The following is a 16,960-nucleotide window of genomic DNA, read 5'->3' as shown; positions in this document are numbered from 1 at the left end:
GGGTATGCATGTAAATATTAATTTTGGAAGGATATTAATGCAAAATTCGATATTTAGAATGCATCCATGCCAAAAATTTTGATTATAAATCCTAAGTATCCCATTAGGCCCTTAATCAGTTCCGCTGGTATATCTTACCCATCTCGCTCTCCATTCCTGGATCTAGAAGCGGTAAGCCGGTAATCCCTGCACCCTTTCCTTCTCCTTCTTCGCACTCTCCAGAGGACAAGACGAGGCAAAAGGGATCGAAAGAAGAAAGAAAGAAAGAAAACAAAGGAGGACCTCCGAAAACCCTAAAGCTATGGCGGAGCTCCTCCCTCCCCGATCGGCAACGGATCTCTTCGGCGATCCCATCGAATCCCAGCCCCTCTGGTTCAAGGCCTCCTCCTTCCACCGCCCGGACTTCGACCCAGAGTCCTACATCGCCGACCTCCGCTCCTTCGTCCCCCTCGAGAGCCTTGCCGCCGAGCTCCGCGCCCACCTCTCCTCCCTTAAGGCCGAGCTCGTCGACCTCATCAACCGCGACTACGCCGACTTCGTCAGCCTCAGCACCCGCCTCGTCGATGTCGACTCCGCCGTCGCCCGCATGCGCGCCCCCCTCGCTGAGTTCCGCGACAAGGTCGCCGCCTTCCGTGCCGTCGTCGACTCCTCCCTCTCCAACCTCCGCAGCGGCCTCCGCCAGCGCGCCGAGGCCTCCGCCGCCCGCGAGATCCTCGAGCTGCTGCTTGACACCTTCCATGTCGTCTCCAAGGTTCCTGCATCTGAAAAGCCTTTAGCGTGCTCTTGCTTCGGAGTACCTATAATGTATTCTTATGCATTTTGGTTCTAGGGTTTCGTAGAGAGAAATTGGTGGCCGAAATATGCCGTTTCTCTGATCGAAGGAGCAATCTTTCTAGCTTGGTCGACCTAATTTTGATGTGGATCCTGTGATCTGAGCCAAAATCCTAGGTCTTTCTTTTCAATTTGACAGAAAAGCCCCGTTACCAGTTCACTTTGAACTAAACATAGGTTCCAGTTGTGCACTTACTATCACACTTAATTATTTACTCTCCCCATAATCTGTCGCTGGTAATTGGATCCATTTCTGGGTTGCGTTTTGCCAGACAAATGAATGAATAGTTTTATAATGCTTTTTATTCAGTTTGTGGTCAATAATATAAATTCCATCATCTGCCATTCCATTTTTCAGCAATTGTTTCCTTGTTGCTTATAACTGGAAAATAAGGTGACGAAATTTGTAAACTGACTTTGTCTTCCAAATTTCTTATACCATTTCGTTTCATCTCAATCTTAGAGTTTCTTTTCACATTGTTCAATCTTGAAATTTCATTTTCTTATGAAATTTCAAGATTAGAGAAGTGTGTTTTCTTATTTGATCGTACCACCTTATAAGATCTGTATGCTTTATTTATGTTCTGTCAACAGAGTTTGGGCCCTTTGGAATGCTTATAGCTCTGGTATGATTATTGATCAATTGTTCATTGAATGATGCAGAATTTTCTGATTTAACCTTTTTCTGCAGGTGGAGAAACTCATCAAGGAATTACCAACTACAGCGTCTGATTTGTCAAGTGCAGACATAGCATCTATAGAGAAGAACTCTCCAAACAGTGGAAATTCTTTGCAACACATAGAAAGTGGGGCAAATCTCAGAGAGACTCAAAGCATTCTTTTGGAAAGAATTGCTAGTGAGATGAATCGGCTTAAATTCTATATTACTAATGCAAAGGTCGACTTCACTTACCCAGAATTATTACTGTACTCTATCATATATTAGTTCTTTTTGTCATTGTTAATTTGTTAGAAATGTTCTTTTGTAATGAATAAGCATTGGTTTGTGTTTCATATGTATTTTTGCACTATTTAAGGGCCTGTTGATAAAAGAGAAAAACCGCAACTACAAAGTAAGGGCTGCAAATGAAACATATTATTGATTGGTTATATGCATTATCATGTTTGACCAGTCTTCTGTTGACATATATTAGTGTAGACATGGTTGTCAATTTGATATCATATTTGCTGTCCATATCTGGTGTAATACGTATTGGAGATAATCACACACACCAAGGATCACTGTCTCGGTATCGGCTCCCGTATCGATACCATTCTATTACAGTATTCATATACAAAATGGTACGAGATAGCGAGGCATAGCGAGTGTTGGTATATTACGGACTGCATGCCGATTCGGTATCAATATGGTATGGTATGTCCGGTACAATACAATACCAACCGGAACGGTAAAACTTGACATACACAAACACACATATATTAGAAATGTTCACGGAAGAGAGGAAGGTGTAGATTAGATAGCATTTTGTCTCTATTGGATACATTCATGTTTGTGGCTTCTAGCTTATAGACAGTTCTAAATTTGGATGGTAAAAGGGTATAGGGAAGTCAATAGTGAACCATGAAGCACTAAATCCTAGTTATCAGGAAAGTCTATTCGGTACCATTGAATATGTAAGGGTAGTAAATCCTCCCTTTTTTATTTTTTTTTAGAGGGCAAGGTAGTTTTCTTGGTTGTACTATTTTTTCTCAATATATTTAGGCCTCGTTTGGCAAAGCTTTTAGGTAGCTAGAAAGTATTTTCTAACTCTTCAAAAGCACTTTTAGATAATATAGCGGTGTTTGGTCAAAAAAAAATCAGAAGCTATTTTAGCTCTGCCCGAAAGCTGAAAAGGTCTACTTGGGATGAGCTCTGTTTTGGAGCTTCTCTTCAAAAGTGCTTTTTGGCGGATGTCTGGAAGCAGTTTTAGTTTTATTGAAATTTTCATAGTGGCCAAAATGCCCACGAACAAATGTATACTTGATTGATATTCTGTTATATTATATTGTATCATATCTTTTCATATTATATTATTATACTATACTGTATAATATTACTTTATGTTATAATTATAATAATATTATATTATAATATAATATTATATTATGCTATAATAATATACTATGTAATATTATTATGTAATAATATTATTATATGACATTATTGCATTACATTGTAATAATGTTTTACTTGCAATAGTACATTACTATATCATATCATATCACATCATATTAGGTTATATTATTATGCTATAGTATACAATATTATATTACGCTATATTATATTATATTCCAAAAATATATCACAATATATTACATTACAATAATATTGTACAATGTGATAATGTTTTAATATGTAATCATATGTAATATTACATTGTGTTATACTCTATTGTACAATATTATATAATATTCTTTTTGTTATACCAAACTTTATCGGTGGTTACCAAACATATATTAAAGTTTCACAATATTTTAGAAATGTAGTTACCAAATAACAAATAATTTTTTCTCAAAGCTCTACTTTCAAAAGTTCCAAAAGCTCTACTATCAACAATCTCAAACAAGGCCTTAACTCTGCTCGAAGGAATTTGGCCTTAGCATTGCACACATGCTTTCTATGTTGCTTCTATTCTAGCTTGTGTACTAAATATTTTTATAATTTGCTCTTCTGTCATTGAAAAATGGATTTTCTCAACCATCTTCTTTCGGAAAAACTTATGCATTTTCTTATTTGTATTTTAAATTATGGCAGTACAGAACCTCCCCTTCATTGAGAACATGGAGAAGAGGATCCAGAATGCTACATTATTATTGGATGATAGCTTAGGTCATTGTTTTGTGGATAGCCTAGAGCATCGAGATGCAAATGCAATCTACAACTGCTTACGTGCATATGCTGCAATTGATAACACCTCAGCAGCTGAGGAGCATTTTCGCACAACTATCGTGTCTCCCTTGATTCACAAAATTATTCCCTATAGCCACTCTCAGGTGGTTGGTTCGTCAGATGGACTTCAGGAGGATTATCACAATATAATGCAATGCATTGAGAAGGATTGCAAATTTATACTGGAAATATCATCATCAGGTTTTATCAACATCTTCTTCATCATCTTTTTCAGCACTCTTCGCAATTTTTTCCAGCATATTTATGTTTTTTCTCATGTTAAGAGTGCATTGCTGCTATCATCTCATTCAGTTTTTGCTGTGATTTCAGCAAATTCGGGTTTACATGTTTTTGATTTCCTTGCAAATTCCATACTTAAGGAGGTCCTTTTTGCTATTCAAAAGGGGAAACCCAGGGCATTCTCTCCTGGAAGACCTACAGAGTTTCTAAAGAACTATAAATCAAGCTTGGGTTTCCTCACATTTCTTGAAGGTATTGCCAGCTACTATTTGCAACTTTAGCTTGTGAGAATAAGACTATATGGATATCTTAAAATCTCCAAGTTTATGAAATACAGACACCTGTTTGTGGATGAGTTTGGAAGTTACTCTTGAAGTATATGTTTTTATGAGCAAGCTCTTTAGCTAAAGTGATTGCATTCAAACATGGTTGTCCTGTTGCCTTCGTTCTTTCTTTCTTTCTTTCTTTTTATTTGACATTGTTTTTTTGGCATCTCATTTAGTTAGGCAGATGGATTTAGATGACTATAATGTCTGTCTGTCTGGTTCTTTCTGCATGTCTATTTGTCTTTCTCTCTGTGTGGTGCCGTGGATGCACGTGAGGGTGAGTTGGTGGGTCTCATCCCTTTTCCCCTCCCTCTTTCCTTTCCCCCCCATTGTCTCTCTCACGAGCAAGATATATTTACACTTGTTTGAGGAATAATGTATGATGAAAAAATATGATGTTTCATATTAACTTATTGTTAGAAAATTATAATTTACAGATCTTTTCTAACTGGAATTCCAGAATTCTTGTCTGCTGCACATTTTTAGGTTAGTTTGCTTGCAGTACTTATTGACCATATTTCCCATATGCAAGGTTACTGTCCATCCAGATCTGCAGTGGCAAAATTCCGATCAGAGGCTGTTTATGTGGACTACATGAAACAGTGGAATGTTGGGGTCTATTTCTCACTAAGGTATTTTATTTAAGTTGTGATGACTTATATATTCAAGTTCTTTTCATTGCTTTGAGTTGCATTACAACTAGTGTTTCAACTAATTCAGATTTCAAGAGATTGCTGGTGCCCTGGATTCTGCTTTAATGGTTGCTACAATTACCCCAGCTGAAAACTTGCATGGTAATCAAGGGAAACACCAGAAACTGGCATTGAAGCAAAGTGTGACATTGCTGGAAAGCTTGAGAGCCTGCTGGGGTGATGATGTTCTTGTTCTTTCTTACTCTGATAAGTTCCTTCGGTTATCTTTGCAGCTTATCTCTAGGTCAGCATACCCAAGAGCAACTTATATATATATATAAAGTGTTTGGCTGTATGTCAATTTCTTATATACTTTTTTTTTTTGACATGAAAACAGATACTCAACTTGGTTGTCATCTGGTCTACTTGCTCGCAAGGCACATGGTGCTAGCTCAAACCCCACACCAAACTCTGAGTGGGCTATATCTGCACATGTGGAAGATTTTGTTTATGTATGATCTGGTTTGCGCCTTCTAGCTGAATGATTTCTTGCCATTTTCTCATAGAAGATGTGCACTTTTGTTCTATATGAACTTTTCTTTCAGTTTTATTTTTAATTTAAATACTATAAGCTATTGCAGATGGCAATTCACTTCTCATTCTATCATTTTCTTTGGTGTGAAAATGAGAATGATTCACTGTATAACTTCAAAACACTCTGATTCTAAATAAATTGGAGTTATATCTCTTTACAGGTTGAACTAGATATGTGCTACTAAACACTATTCATCATCTTGAACTAGAAGTGCTGTGCTGTCGTGTCCTTAATCCATAACTTGACATGATCATCATTTAAAGTTTTATTTTTTACTCACTCTGTATGCTAATATAACCATAACCATCAAGTTTTGTCAAAATTATCGGAGTCAAACCTATGAATTTACATTCACCAAGTTTTCCTATTTAGGGTTGCTTTTCATGTTATTTAAATCATTTTCATATCCTAAATATAGGGTTACTTCCAGACTTAATTTGTTGTGCGACATTAAAATATAAAGTCAACCTAAAAAATACAGGAAATAATGGAACTCATAAAAAATCAGTAAAAAAAATGAAAATTGTTTTATCACCTGTAAGAATGTCTTATCTGGACCAAATCATCAAAGGCATTGCAGAGTAAAGAAAAGAAGAGATATTAAAAATTACTGCTATATCTAGAGGAAATTAAAGAACATATAATTCTAATTTTGACTTGCATGAAGTATTATAGGCATATATACATTATATGCATGTGATGGATGCTTCTTTTGCTTTATACAATATGTAGAAACTGTTGATTTGTTATTTATTTGCTCATTTGACTAGACTATCTTAATGCTTTTGTGAACTTTGAGAAACCTCCTTGATCGGAAGATAGATAGGAGTGAAAGATACCTTTTTGAAGAAGTTGATTCATAGAGTGGATGCCACATGGCTAGGACACTTAAATAGATACTCACATGGCGCATAATGTGTCATCAAAAGGGTTAATGGTCGGTCAGCTGTGGAGATATGGATGAAGTTTCATTAGACAAATGCTTATGTAGGATTTATAGCTAAATATGTATGATATGTAATAAAGTGATTTCACAAAACTGTTGAGATGAATTGGGAAGGAAATTTCCTTGCTTTATTATTGACATTCTAGTCTACATTCATAGAGTTGTAGTGGTGCCATAAGATCTAATGTAGGTAAGGCTGATGGATTTAGACGTTGGAAGGTTTACTTCTATTGGGAAAATATTTTTCTATGGTGATCTTTAAGAGAATTTATTTGTAGAGGAGACATGCCTCCAACCTTCTCCTCAGGAAGAAATCAAGAATAAAGATAGATTTACAATGGGGAACAAGAATATAGGACAAGAGGAAAAGAGACAAGTAGTGATAAGAGGATAAGGGATAGATATCAATCAATATTATTTCCATTCATTAATTTATGAATTTTAGGACCTTAATAGAATCCTGCAGGCTGCAGCAATTAGTCTATGCAAGGCTTGCCATCATATCGATACCATGCTGATACAGTCTTGGCATGCCTGGTACAAGGATCAATTTGGTGTATCGAGACTCGATACACCCTCCATATTGAGTCTCTTTTCGGTACCGATACAACATATTATACCTGGTACAGGGTGGTATGCATCGGTACGGTGATACTTGAGTCTACGTCAAGTTCAACACAAGTTTAAGACATAAGGGCTTCTCTAATCCATTTTCAACCTCATAGAATGCTGCAAAAGACAAAAAAAAAGTGATGAGAGTAGCTAAGATAGATATCAAACATCATTATTTCCATTAAATAACTAATGGACCTTAATAGAATGCTACAATTAGTCTAAGTCATGTTCAACACCAGTTTAAGACTTTTGGGCTTCTCTAATCGATTTTTGACTATTTCATGATGTTGTTTTACACTAATCCTATTTAAAACTGAGCTAAATCAAAGTAGTTTTAAATTGATTATGGCTCTCAACAATATTTTTAACTAAATACATAACAAAGCCTAGCTATTTAAAAGACGTTGCAGAAGTTGCAGACTGAAACTGGTTGAAAACAACCGAAAGCTTGGGTCAGCTTGAAAATACTTTTGGCCAAAACTGATATTCTTGGGCCAAATTATCTTGGTTTTGGCTAGAATTTTTGACCATCATTTTGATGAGTGCTTTAGAGTTGTTCAGATCATTGCTCTGATGACAAGTTAATATGTTTTTAAGCTCGAGAATATATCGATAAGGGAAATAAAACAAAACCAAGAAGGTATAGGCGTCAAGACTAAAGAAAAGAGAATGAAGTTGTATCTGATGATCCTAAGAAATGTCTCAAAGTTCTTCTAAATCTGCGTGAACAAGATAGGAATCGAAAATACATGAAAATTGTTGGGTATGATTTGAAAAAGGAAAGTGGGAGTAATGGGATTGCCATGCTTAAATTTGGAAAGATAGTATATGAATTCCTATTCAATGCTGTCCATCTTGAATCCATATCTGTATATAAACATTGACTAGAGTTCATAATCTTAGTTTGTGTTATATGTCTTGTGCATCTTGCTACAGTTATGTATATTTCTGAAAATAAATGTTCAAGGCGCTTTTCTATTTTCAGGTAATGCATGATGTAAATTTTCTGGTTGGTGAGCTTTCTGGTGACTATCTTGGACATGTACTTCAACTTCTTGAGTCCTGCTCAGCCGACTTACTTGATCTTGTAAAACAAAGCATTTTGCAAGCTGGAAAATCTTTGGAGGATTTGTTACCTCTTGTAATGGATACAGTGATCGAGGCCATTGTTGAGAAATCTATCGAGGCAAGCAGTGACATTGCTCTTTTTCTTAACAGATTGCATTGCAATTTTTCCTTTATCCTTTCCAAGTTTTACTTTGATATACATTTGATCATCATGTAATAAGATTTGCGAGTCCGATCTCTGCTCAAATACAAATTTAAAGTTTTTATTGTAACTCTTGTAGCCTTTAAGGTAAACAACTATTTGCTACATAAGGAATTTAGTGTAATGCTTATAAAATTGGTTGATAATAATCCATGTAGTAAGACTACAATATACACGAATATATGTACATATGCATGCATATGTGCACATACACTGGTAAGTATGCTGAATGACAATGAGATGGGTCCAACTGTAGGCTAGAAGGAGATTGCATGTTATATAAGTTATGAATTTTGATAGTATCCTGAGTCGCTTTAAGAATAATCTGCCTGAGGGATAGATGTAGGAGATCCATTTTTTAGTGATGGGTCTACAAATTTGTCAGATCTACTTGGTATCAAAACTATCATAACCTGAATTATTGGCAAATGATTCCATAATTTTGTTCATATATGATTTATTTATGAGATTCAGATGTTGGCTTAGTGAATATCTGGGTCAAGCTTAGCCGTTTATTCAACATGGGTTTAGTCAACCCTCTGTAAAAGAAAGTTATAGCTTGTTTATAGACCACATTAATTTGGGCCTGCATTTTGGCTTAGGTGAAATTGCTTCTGCCATAGAAATTCATCCAAACTCTTAAACAGATCATTTGGACCGTTGTCCGATGCATGAGTCTAAGAGTAAGGATCATTTGTTTCACTGTTAGGTTGGTTTTCCATTGGTGTTCGGACACAAGATATTTCATGTTACCCTTTGTTGAGAAATTCAACTGGACTTCATGTTAGTTTGGATGGTAATATGGTTTTGATATGTATGGTAAGTATAAGGCTTTAGAACCAAACATGATCTGCTTGATGTATAGAATGTTATAGTGTGAAATGGGCTTAGTTAACTTACTGAGACATGGCCTTATATCAAGATTATTTCTTTTTTCAAAAAAAAAAAAAAGCTACATGAACATCAAAGAGTGTTGCCTACCAAATGGCAAGGGTAGACATTGATGCATGAATTTGACCAAATTCTTGATTAGGTGAAATGGACTCCGTAACATTTTGCTTATGCATGTGGTTTCTTCTAGATAAACCATTAAGTCAAATTATTTTAATGAAGTTATAAGGGAGGATGAGTAGAGTAAGGTGGTTGTTGTTGTTGTTAATGATCTCTAACAAGTTATTTCGATGTCAGGAAGAACCATTAAGATGTTTTTCTTACAAATATGAAACATTTTGATGAAGATGAGAAATCTAGGCATGCCTTAGTTAACTTGAGAAAGCATCTAATTTAAATGTTCTGAAAACTGATATACTGGTGCCTGCATAAAACTAGGAGCCATAAGTCCATTATAAATCAGTTCAAATAACAGACAGGAAGCATCTTTATTAATCTGCCGAAAAAAGAACTCTTGCAAGAACTGAGCAATATAAGCTTCATGTAAACCATTGTAGATAACACAAATTCTGGATAAGTTCGCTTGGCTAGTCCAGGCCATGTAACGTCCCCCACTAATTTTGCCGGAGCATGTAGTCAAAAGAAAAAAAAAACAATTACTTGTGTCGAAATTCTATAGCAGTGACACAAATTTTACAAAAATCCATAAAAACCAACATACTCAGGAGAAAGCTGGCATACAAGGAAGAAATGTAAAAATTATAATCTGAAACTTATCATTTCTATGATTTACATGTTTTATAAAGGAAAGGAAGTTACGGTGTTTGGAGATGGAGAAGTGAGGAGAAACTGGTCTGGGAATTAGGCTAGAAAAGATGTATGATTTCAGTGGAAAATGAAGTATTTTATTTATTTTTCTTTTGAAAAAAGGGAACCTGAGTGAAGAAGATGTTTTAGAGGGAATTGATGTGCATCTTGCGAGTCCAGATGTTAAATTGTGATGCATATTTCTATGGGTAGTTATTGAATTGGCAATCAGAAGCTTCTTGTTGTCGTTGCATATTGGCCTTTTATATTTGCCCCATGCCAATCTATAAAATCAGCATATTAACTGCAGTTACTATAAACATCATATAATTGTGTGCCATTGGAATAGTCGTCATACTCCAATTGGTGTAATGCGGAGGTAGACAGGTCTGCCACATGCCATTTCGCATGTCCATCACCGGGAAAGGTTGATTAATATTAGAAAGGTTGATTAATATATACATGCACAGTTTCAGATATATGATTATTTCTGCCAGTATTAGTTAAGCATCAGCTTTTCCTTTTTTTGTGTGACCATCTCTCTTGTGGTTTGCTTGAACTTTCTTGCTGATTTCAGATGCCCTTAAAGAGGCTTCCATGTTATATCTCCAATTTCTGGTGGGACAAGTTCTATTTGTGCTAGAATGCGTAGTTTATTATGCTAATGCTAACTGTGTTTACAAAGCTGAGAAGCATGAATCTGTTGCTTTCTTAAGGTGTTCCCCAAAAATTCAGCTTTTATAGCTAAATCAAGTGAAATCAGATCATGTGGGAAGTCTGCAGTTACTGTTAACAATGTCTGACCATCTTTTTTAATTATTTACTCTGTCGTCAATTACTTCCACAGGACCTCAGGCAGCTGAAAGGAATCACAGCAACATATAGGATGACTAACAAACTTCCTGTGAGGCATTCTCCGTACGTGTCTGGGATTTTAAGGCCACTGAAGGTGTGTGGTCTTCACTTCTCTTGATTCGTATAATGGTATATTTTGATTTTGTAATCAGAAACATTTCATCTTGAAATGTAGAACTGCAGCCTTATAATTAAAAGCACAAAACCCGCTCTTCATTCTTGTGCATGTATTTTGCATATCTTCTTTGCTGATCTTAGATATGCTGATATTACTTTTGTTTATGTTCTATTTTTATCTTCCTTATAAGGTTGCTATCTACTTTATTCCTTGCAAAAAAGAATTTAAACCAGAGATACATGTGGACTATTGATATCCTCTCTCTCTCTCCCTCTCCCTCTCTCCACACTATTCTCATAAAAAGAGTACTTGTTTCTTTCCTTTTTTCAGATCTTGATTGTACCATGTGATATTGACACTGTTGTGCACCATAGTTCAGTGAACCACAAGTAGATACCCCTGCAAGATTTGAAAACTTGGTTTCTTTACATGTTTCTTTACTCTGAGAAGGTGGACTCCTAGTGATAAAATGATAAACAGATTTGCTAGTTGCAGAGTACCTTGGGACCTTGTTCCTCTTATTCCAGAATTCTGATAGAGCTCGTGTTTAAACTTTGTTGTAATTTCAATGTTGTAGACTTGCTTAATATAGAGAATTCTTATTTCTGTCTTATAAGGTTATCCCTAATTATTGCATGAAACCATTTTTGCTGCCTTGTGGTTGAGATTAATTTTTGAGGTATTGCTTGAGCCACATTGACTTTCATGGAAATTTAAGTGTTTATCCCATCTTTTTTTTGGTTGTAGTTAGGGATGCAAATAGGTGGAACTGCTTGAATTATGCAGATTTTGGAAAAAGAGCTCTTGTTACTTTATTGTAATTAATGGGTGGTGCTAACTCATAATTTTGAAAGCTAATCTGATAAGAGCATGAGGTTGGATTAGTAAGTGCTCTAAATTCTTGTCAGCTCAACTCCTTTAGGCTTAAAAAGTTACTTTGTTGGGCTTAGGCCAATTTTGACCCAATGTGAAAACTTTTTGGTATGTGTTCATGTATGGGCTAACTGGGTACAGTAGTGTTTAGTAAATTCAATAAACACAACAGTCCTCTTCCTATGCTCTAATGTTCAAAGGTCTTGCCCCTCTGCTTCCAGGCAGTTCTAGGGGAAAATGGAAAACATGGTCTCTTTAGCCCCCTCCCCACTCATCCAACTAGATCCTCAAATCTTGTTGCTACATACATACCAATCTAACAAGGCACTGAAAAACAGAACTAAAACCTAATAAAGATGTGATTAAAGCTTACCTCATCTCACAGACGACCAAAACTAGAATTTACTCAAATTAAGACATATAAATGTTCCCGAACTCTTGAATTGTCCTTATGGCTGGAACTATGATTCTGTATATTTCTCAATATTTGAGCTAATCCTTGTTGCACATTGCTAGCAAACTAGGGAGGTGTCTGAGCTAGAAAGCATGTGGTTTGGTTTTCCTTAAGTGGCCATACACATTGAACTAAGTTTTAAAGCTTCGGCCGAAGCTGATCTGCTGTGGCTGAAATGAATCAGTTCTGGCCTATACCAATATGAAACTGACCAAAATTTTTGGTTTCGATCAGCTTCGGCCAATTTTGGCCATAATTGACTAAACACTTTTTTTAAAGACTTTTGTTTCACTAGTAAAAATTTATAATGCTTTTTAAAACTCATTAAAATAATTCAACCACACATTTACTATGGATCTAATGATCTAATTCATGCTATTTTCATCTAAACTTTGTAAGTGGGTAAGGTGCATTGTTGAAAAATGTTTTAAGTTACAAATAATGTTGCGATATATAGAAGAAATGATGTATGTTCATCTCTAGGAGCTTTTATTTGTCTTGGAGAGCGAGATATTTAAATAATTTTATGTTCTTGTGCACTTGTCTTGTTAGTTTATGCATGATTGAGTGACAGTTGTCATTCTACTTCGTAGAATGTACATTCATGTGTTATGATTAATGCATTAAGCTTCAACAGAACTCAATTTCAGTCTGAGACTAACTAAAACTATTTGAATTATGACTGTAAATAACTTAGAATACAATACAACTGTGTGACATAACTTGCCTTTGTCTTTTTTATTTTTTTGTTTTTTGAATTTTGATGCTTTCCATCTGAAATTCCAACTTCGAGTGAAACTACCAAAACCGCTGAAACTGATACTCTATCCAGGAGACTGAAACTGAAAGAGAAACTGATTTTTAAAAAACTACATAAAAGTAACAGATATCCATCAAGTTATGCTCCCAGGAAGACTCTATACTGAAGAGATCTCACGATTGTATATTTGTTATCTGTCCTCCCAACAGTAAACAAAACCACAAACTATACTTGGAAAAATAAACTCTCTCCTTTGGGTTTCATTCTCAAAGTGCAACTTTATAACAAAACAAAATCATGTCCTTGGGTGGTCGAGCCACATCTACTAGAAGGGAATAGTTTAATCAGTTTTTTTCCTGTTTAATGAAATATTATTAACTTGTCCATTCCAAGGGACAGGTACAAGCTCTACTGTAACATCTGAATGTGCTATTGATAACAATGGTGCTACATGAGAATTAGGCCTTTTCTAAGGGCATCATCAAAAGTTACATCACCTTAGTTTATCAGTATTACTGAGAGTGATCTCTTTAGATAAAGTTTTGAGGGTTCTTTGGACCTCTGTTTCATGCATGGACGTCTTTTGAGTTATCCACCATGATTATATTGATAGAAGATTGCTATCTATATGATGCTGAATCAAGTTTTCTAGCTTCAACTTTGGTTTTGTAAGTGGTATCACAGAAAAACCAGTAAAAAATTTTCAGTAACATTTCTAGCACTGGAATGGCCTGGATTCCGAAGATATGACAGCGATGCAGCTGTTATTTCCAGTTGTTTCAGTCATCAGTTACCAATAAACCGATTTTGTTTCTTTTTTCCCCCTAAAAACGCATTAACTAAATCTTGAACTATTTTAGTAGGTCAATGTTATTTGGGTAGAACTATTTGGGGCATTTCAGAGGGAGATGGAACAGAATTTTACTATGATTTGTACTTTTGTACTAGTTGGATACCCTGTATTGAAGTATAATGGGATTCATCATGTGTATTGAAGTAAACGGGGGTTTCATCATGAGTTACTGGAGATTTTGTCTAAGAATTTGCATAAATATTCAATCCCCCATTTTCCCAAAAAATGGAAAAAGAATCATATGTCTGATTAACCAAGAAAATGATCTAAGTTGCACACATGATGGATATAAAATATGTTCTTATATTCCAATGATAACTTTTTGATTGCAGTGCATTGAAGAGTTTGCTTTTTCTCCCTTTAAGATTTTATACAGCATCCTTACATTCTCATCCAACCAAAATTTTTACCTAACCATGAGTTATTATCAATTGTAGGCATTTCTTGATGGAGAGCATGTGGCATGCTTAACTCATGATGCAAGAAATGAACTACTCTATGGCACCACAAAAAGAATCACGAGTCGTTACTATGAACTGGCATCAGATCTCGTCAGCGTGGTAAGTAGCAAAGCCATTACAGTTTCAAATTTCTTGAGTTATAACCTGTTCACATCAGTGAATATGCTTCGGTCGACCTTTTTCATAGGCAAGGAAAACAGAATCTTCACTGTTAAGATTACGGCAAGGTGCACAACGACGAGTTGGAGCAAGCTCCGATGCCTTGGACAACAATATATCTGATACAGAAAAGATCTGCATGCAGTTATTTCTCGACATTCAGGTACTTGAATACAGTTCTAATAAACTCTTCTGATTTGATTCCTTAAATGCTTCCCTTAGGATATAAACAAATGCAGAGATCTGGTAAACACATGCGAACTGTGAGAGTATTACCCAAACTAAAAGGGTATACCTTTTTCCTGCGTTGGAATTTAATATTATAAGTCAAGATTGGTCTAATGGCAATCATAATAGTGATACATAGATTTCTTTATATGGCTGAATTTTCCCATCTATTCTATTGATGCATATTTTATGCTGCTATAGTATGTTTTAATTCCCATGGCAGTGTTTTTTACTCATGACTTTGTTGACATCGATTAAGCAAAACTTGTTAGTTGGTTATGTTATTTGAGTTAATTATGTTATGTCGTAATACCATAGAAGCTATAGTGGCCTAACTATAAAATAGAAACCTTCAAGTTTTGTAAGTGCAAAACAAGGTCTCCTAACTTGGTCTGCATAGATTGTTTTCTTGTCCATTCTAAAATCAATCTTTTTGAAAGAACTGGGTCTAATAGGAATAACTCCACTTCTCCTTCTTGGTTTCATTGATACATTTTTTCAGATTCATGTGTTCATAAAGTTTTGATATTTTGATTATTTCTTTTAAAGTTAAGCATTTAAGAATATTTGGGGAGTAAGGAATATTTAATTGACGGGAAAAAGTTAAGATTTCAAAGTTATAGAATTTAAAATATTTGTTACGGGAGCTTAACTTATGATTTCTTCTTTTGTATGGAAGATATAATATTGCTAATTACTTAAATTAACACTATTGGTTTATCATAGACTGTTGAGGTAATTATGGCTTAGGGACTGCATTTAAAAAGGTGATTCGTTGTTTGGCTATGAATTATGCTGTATGTCTCAAACCTTACCAAAATATTTAAGTAGATATTGCAATTTCAGTTGCTATGATTTTGTTAATTCTACTATTTACAACTACTGCATTCATATCTTACAAGCTACAGAAAAAGGATTACGTACATGTATTTAAGCTATTCAGGGTGAAAATAAATGGTTATATTTTTGGTGCAAACTTTTATAAGATTGATTCTTACATAAATAAGTGGATCTTTAGAAGTTCATCATCAAGTTGCAATTTTGAAAATTGAAGCTTGATGTCATTAGATTTACCTCGACATTTTTTGAGAAGCTGGTGATGCACTAGTAAATCATGACAAGTTGGTTATTCTCATTATAGAAACAGAACCTATAAGTCTTTTAACTCTTTCTTTTCATTTGTAGGAATACGGGCGCAACCTTGCTGCAATTGGTATTAAAGCAGCTGATATTCCAGCCTACAGGTCCTTGTGGCAGTGTGTTGCTCCAGAAGATAAGCAAACACAGTTTGTTTTCTGAAGTAACCACATCGAGCTATATTTGGTATTCGTGTATTATTTTCCTGTTTTCTGTCATTTTGAAGAGGATCAACATTTTATTTAGCTCACTTTAACTTCTATCCATATGTTGGGTTGTTCATGCAGGTGCATGTCATAGAGATTCTGAGTAAAGCAACAGAAGGCCTGGATGATTCACCTACCATCAGGTGCTCCACAACTGTAAGGTTTCCATCTTCCACAGCAAAATTATTGGGGCTATGTGATCCCAGCAATTTGGATTCTGTGAACTCATTGAGTTTTCTATTGTTTGATATATGTCCATTCTGTTGATTTCCCCTCTCCCTATTCCAGACCCTGAGAGATGGGTGGTTTGGATTCAAAAGGATCTGAAAAGTGAGAATATAAACAGAGGATTTCTTGTTCAACTGAAGATGTTCTGGGTATTTGCAACATGTTTGTATACATTAGATGCTTGGCAAACTGGTGATCCCTGGCTTCTGGACAGGTAGGGGTGATATAGAGGTAATACCATTGGGATGTTAATTTCTGGATAGGCTATTTGTGATGTCCTCATAAATTGCCTAAATCCTCGAGGAGATGAACTCAAAACTTGTTGCAGTTGCTCGTCATTTTTCAAATAGATTAAGTCAGATGAGCACAATTGTCATCTCTCTTACAAATTTTAAGATTAACTAAAGCTTTCCCAGAATTTATACCTCGTCTCCACCTTCCTGTGAGCAAGAATGAGGAACGCGATTCCTTCTCATTATTCTATTTGTTTGAAGTAGGGGCGCACGTAGGCTTACGTCAACCCGAGTACCGAACCAAATCATCTTTATTGAGTTGGTTACAAGTTTTGCTTCCGACTGGTTCAGG

At 35.5% G+C, this 16,960-nt stretch overlaps 1 protein-coding gene across 4 annotated transcripts; it reads left to right on the top strand.

Moving 5' to 3' along the window:
- The first annotated feature begins 181 nt into the window (after positions 1-181).
- On the top strand, positions 182-16,764 carry LOC103710573 (conserved oligomeric Golgi complex subunit 2). Of its 4 annotated transcripts, none has more exons than XR_003386349.2 (14): positions 182-751; positions 1,523-1,729; positions 3,592-3,922; positions 4,052-4,213; positions 4,820-4,919; positions 5,008-5,223; positions 5,317-5,431; positions 8,061-8,261; positions 10,891-10,992; positions 14,394-14,516; positions 14,605-14,739; positions 15,990-16,104; positions 16,229-16,303; positions 16,436-16,635. XR_003386349.2 is itself a non-coding variant. In XM_008796351.4 (13 exons), the coding sequence occupies exons 1-12, from the start codon at positions 302-304 to the stop codon at positions 16,101-16,103; spliced, it is 2,256 nt and encodes a 751-aa protein (XP_008794573.1). In that variant the 5' UTR covers positions 182-301; the 3' UTR covers position 16,104; positions 16,229-16,764. The 4 variants fall into 4 exon arrangements, 2 of the variants coding, with proteins under 2 accessions (XP_008794573.1, XP_008794572.1); XR_604649.4 differs by having other exon boundaries at positions 15,990-16,127; XM_008796351.4 differs by having other exon boundaries at positions 16,229-16,764.
- Positions 16,765-16,960: the final 196 nt, after the last annotated feature.

This window comes from Phoenix dactylifera, chromosome 7 (genome assembly GCF_009389715.1).
Source record: "Phoenix dactylifera cultivar Barhee BC4 chromosome 7, palm_55x_up_171113_PBpolish2nd_filt_p, whole genome shotgun sequence".
In the NCBI taxonomy this organism is placed as follows: Eukaryota; Viridiplantae; Streptophyta; class Magnoliopsida; order Arecales; family Arecaceae; genus Phoenix; species Phoenix dactylifera.
Note: the sequence above shows the minus strand (reverse complement) of the source record. Positions and strands in the feature narration are given on the sequence as shown.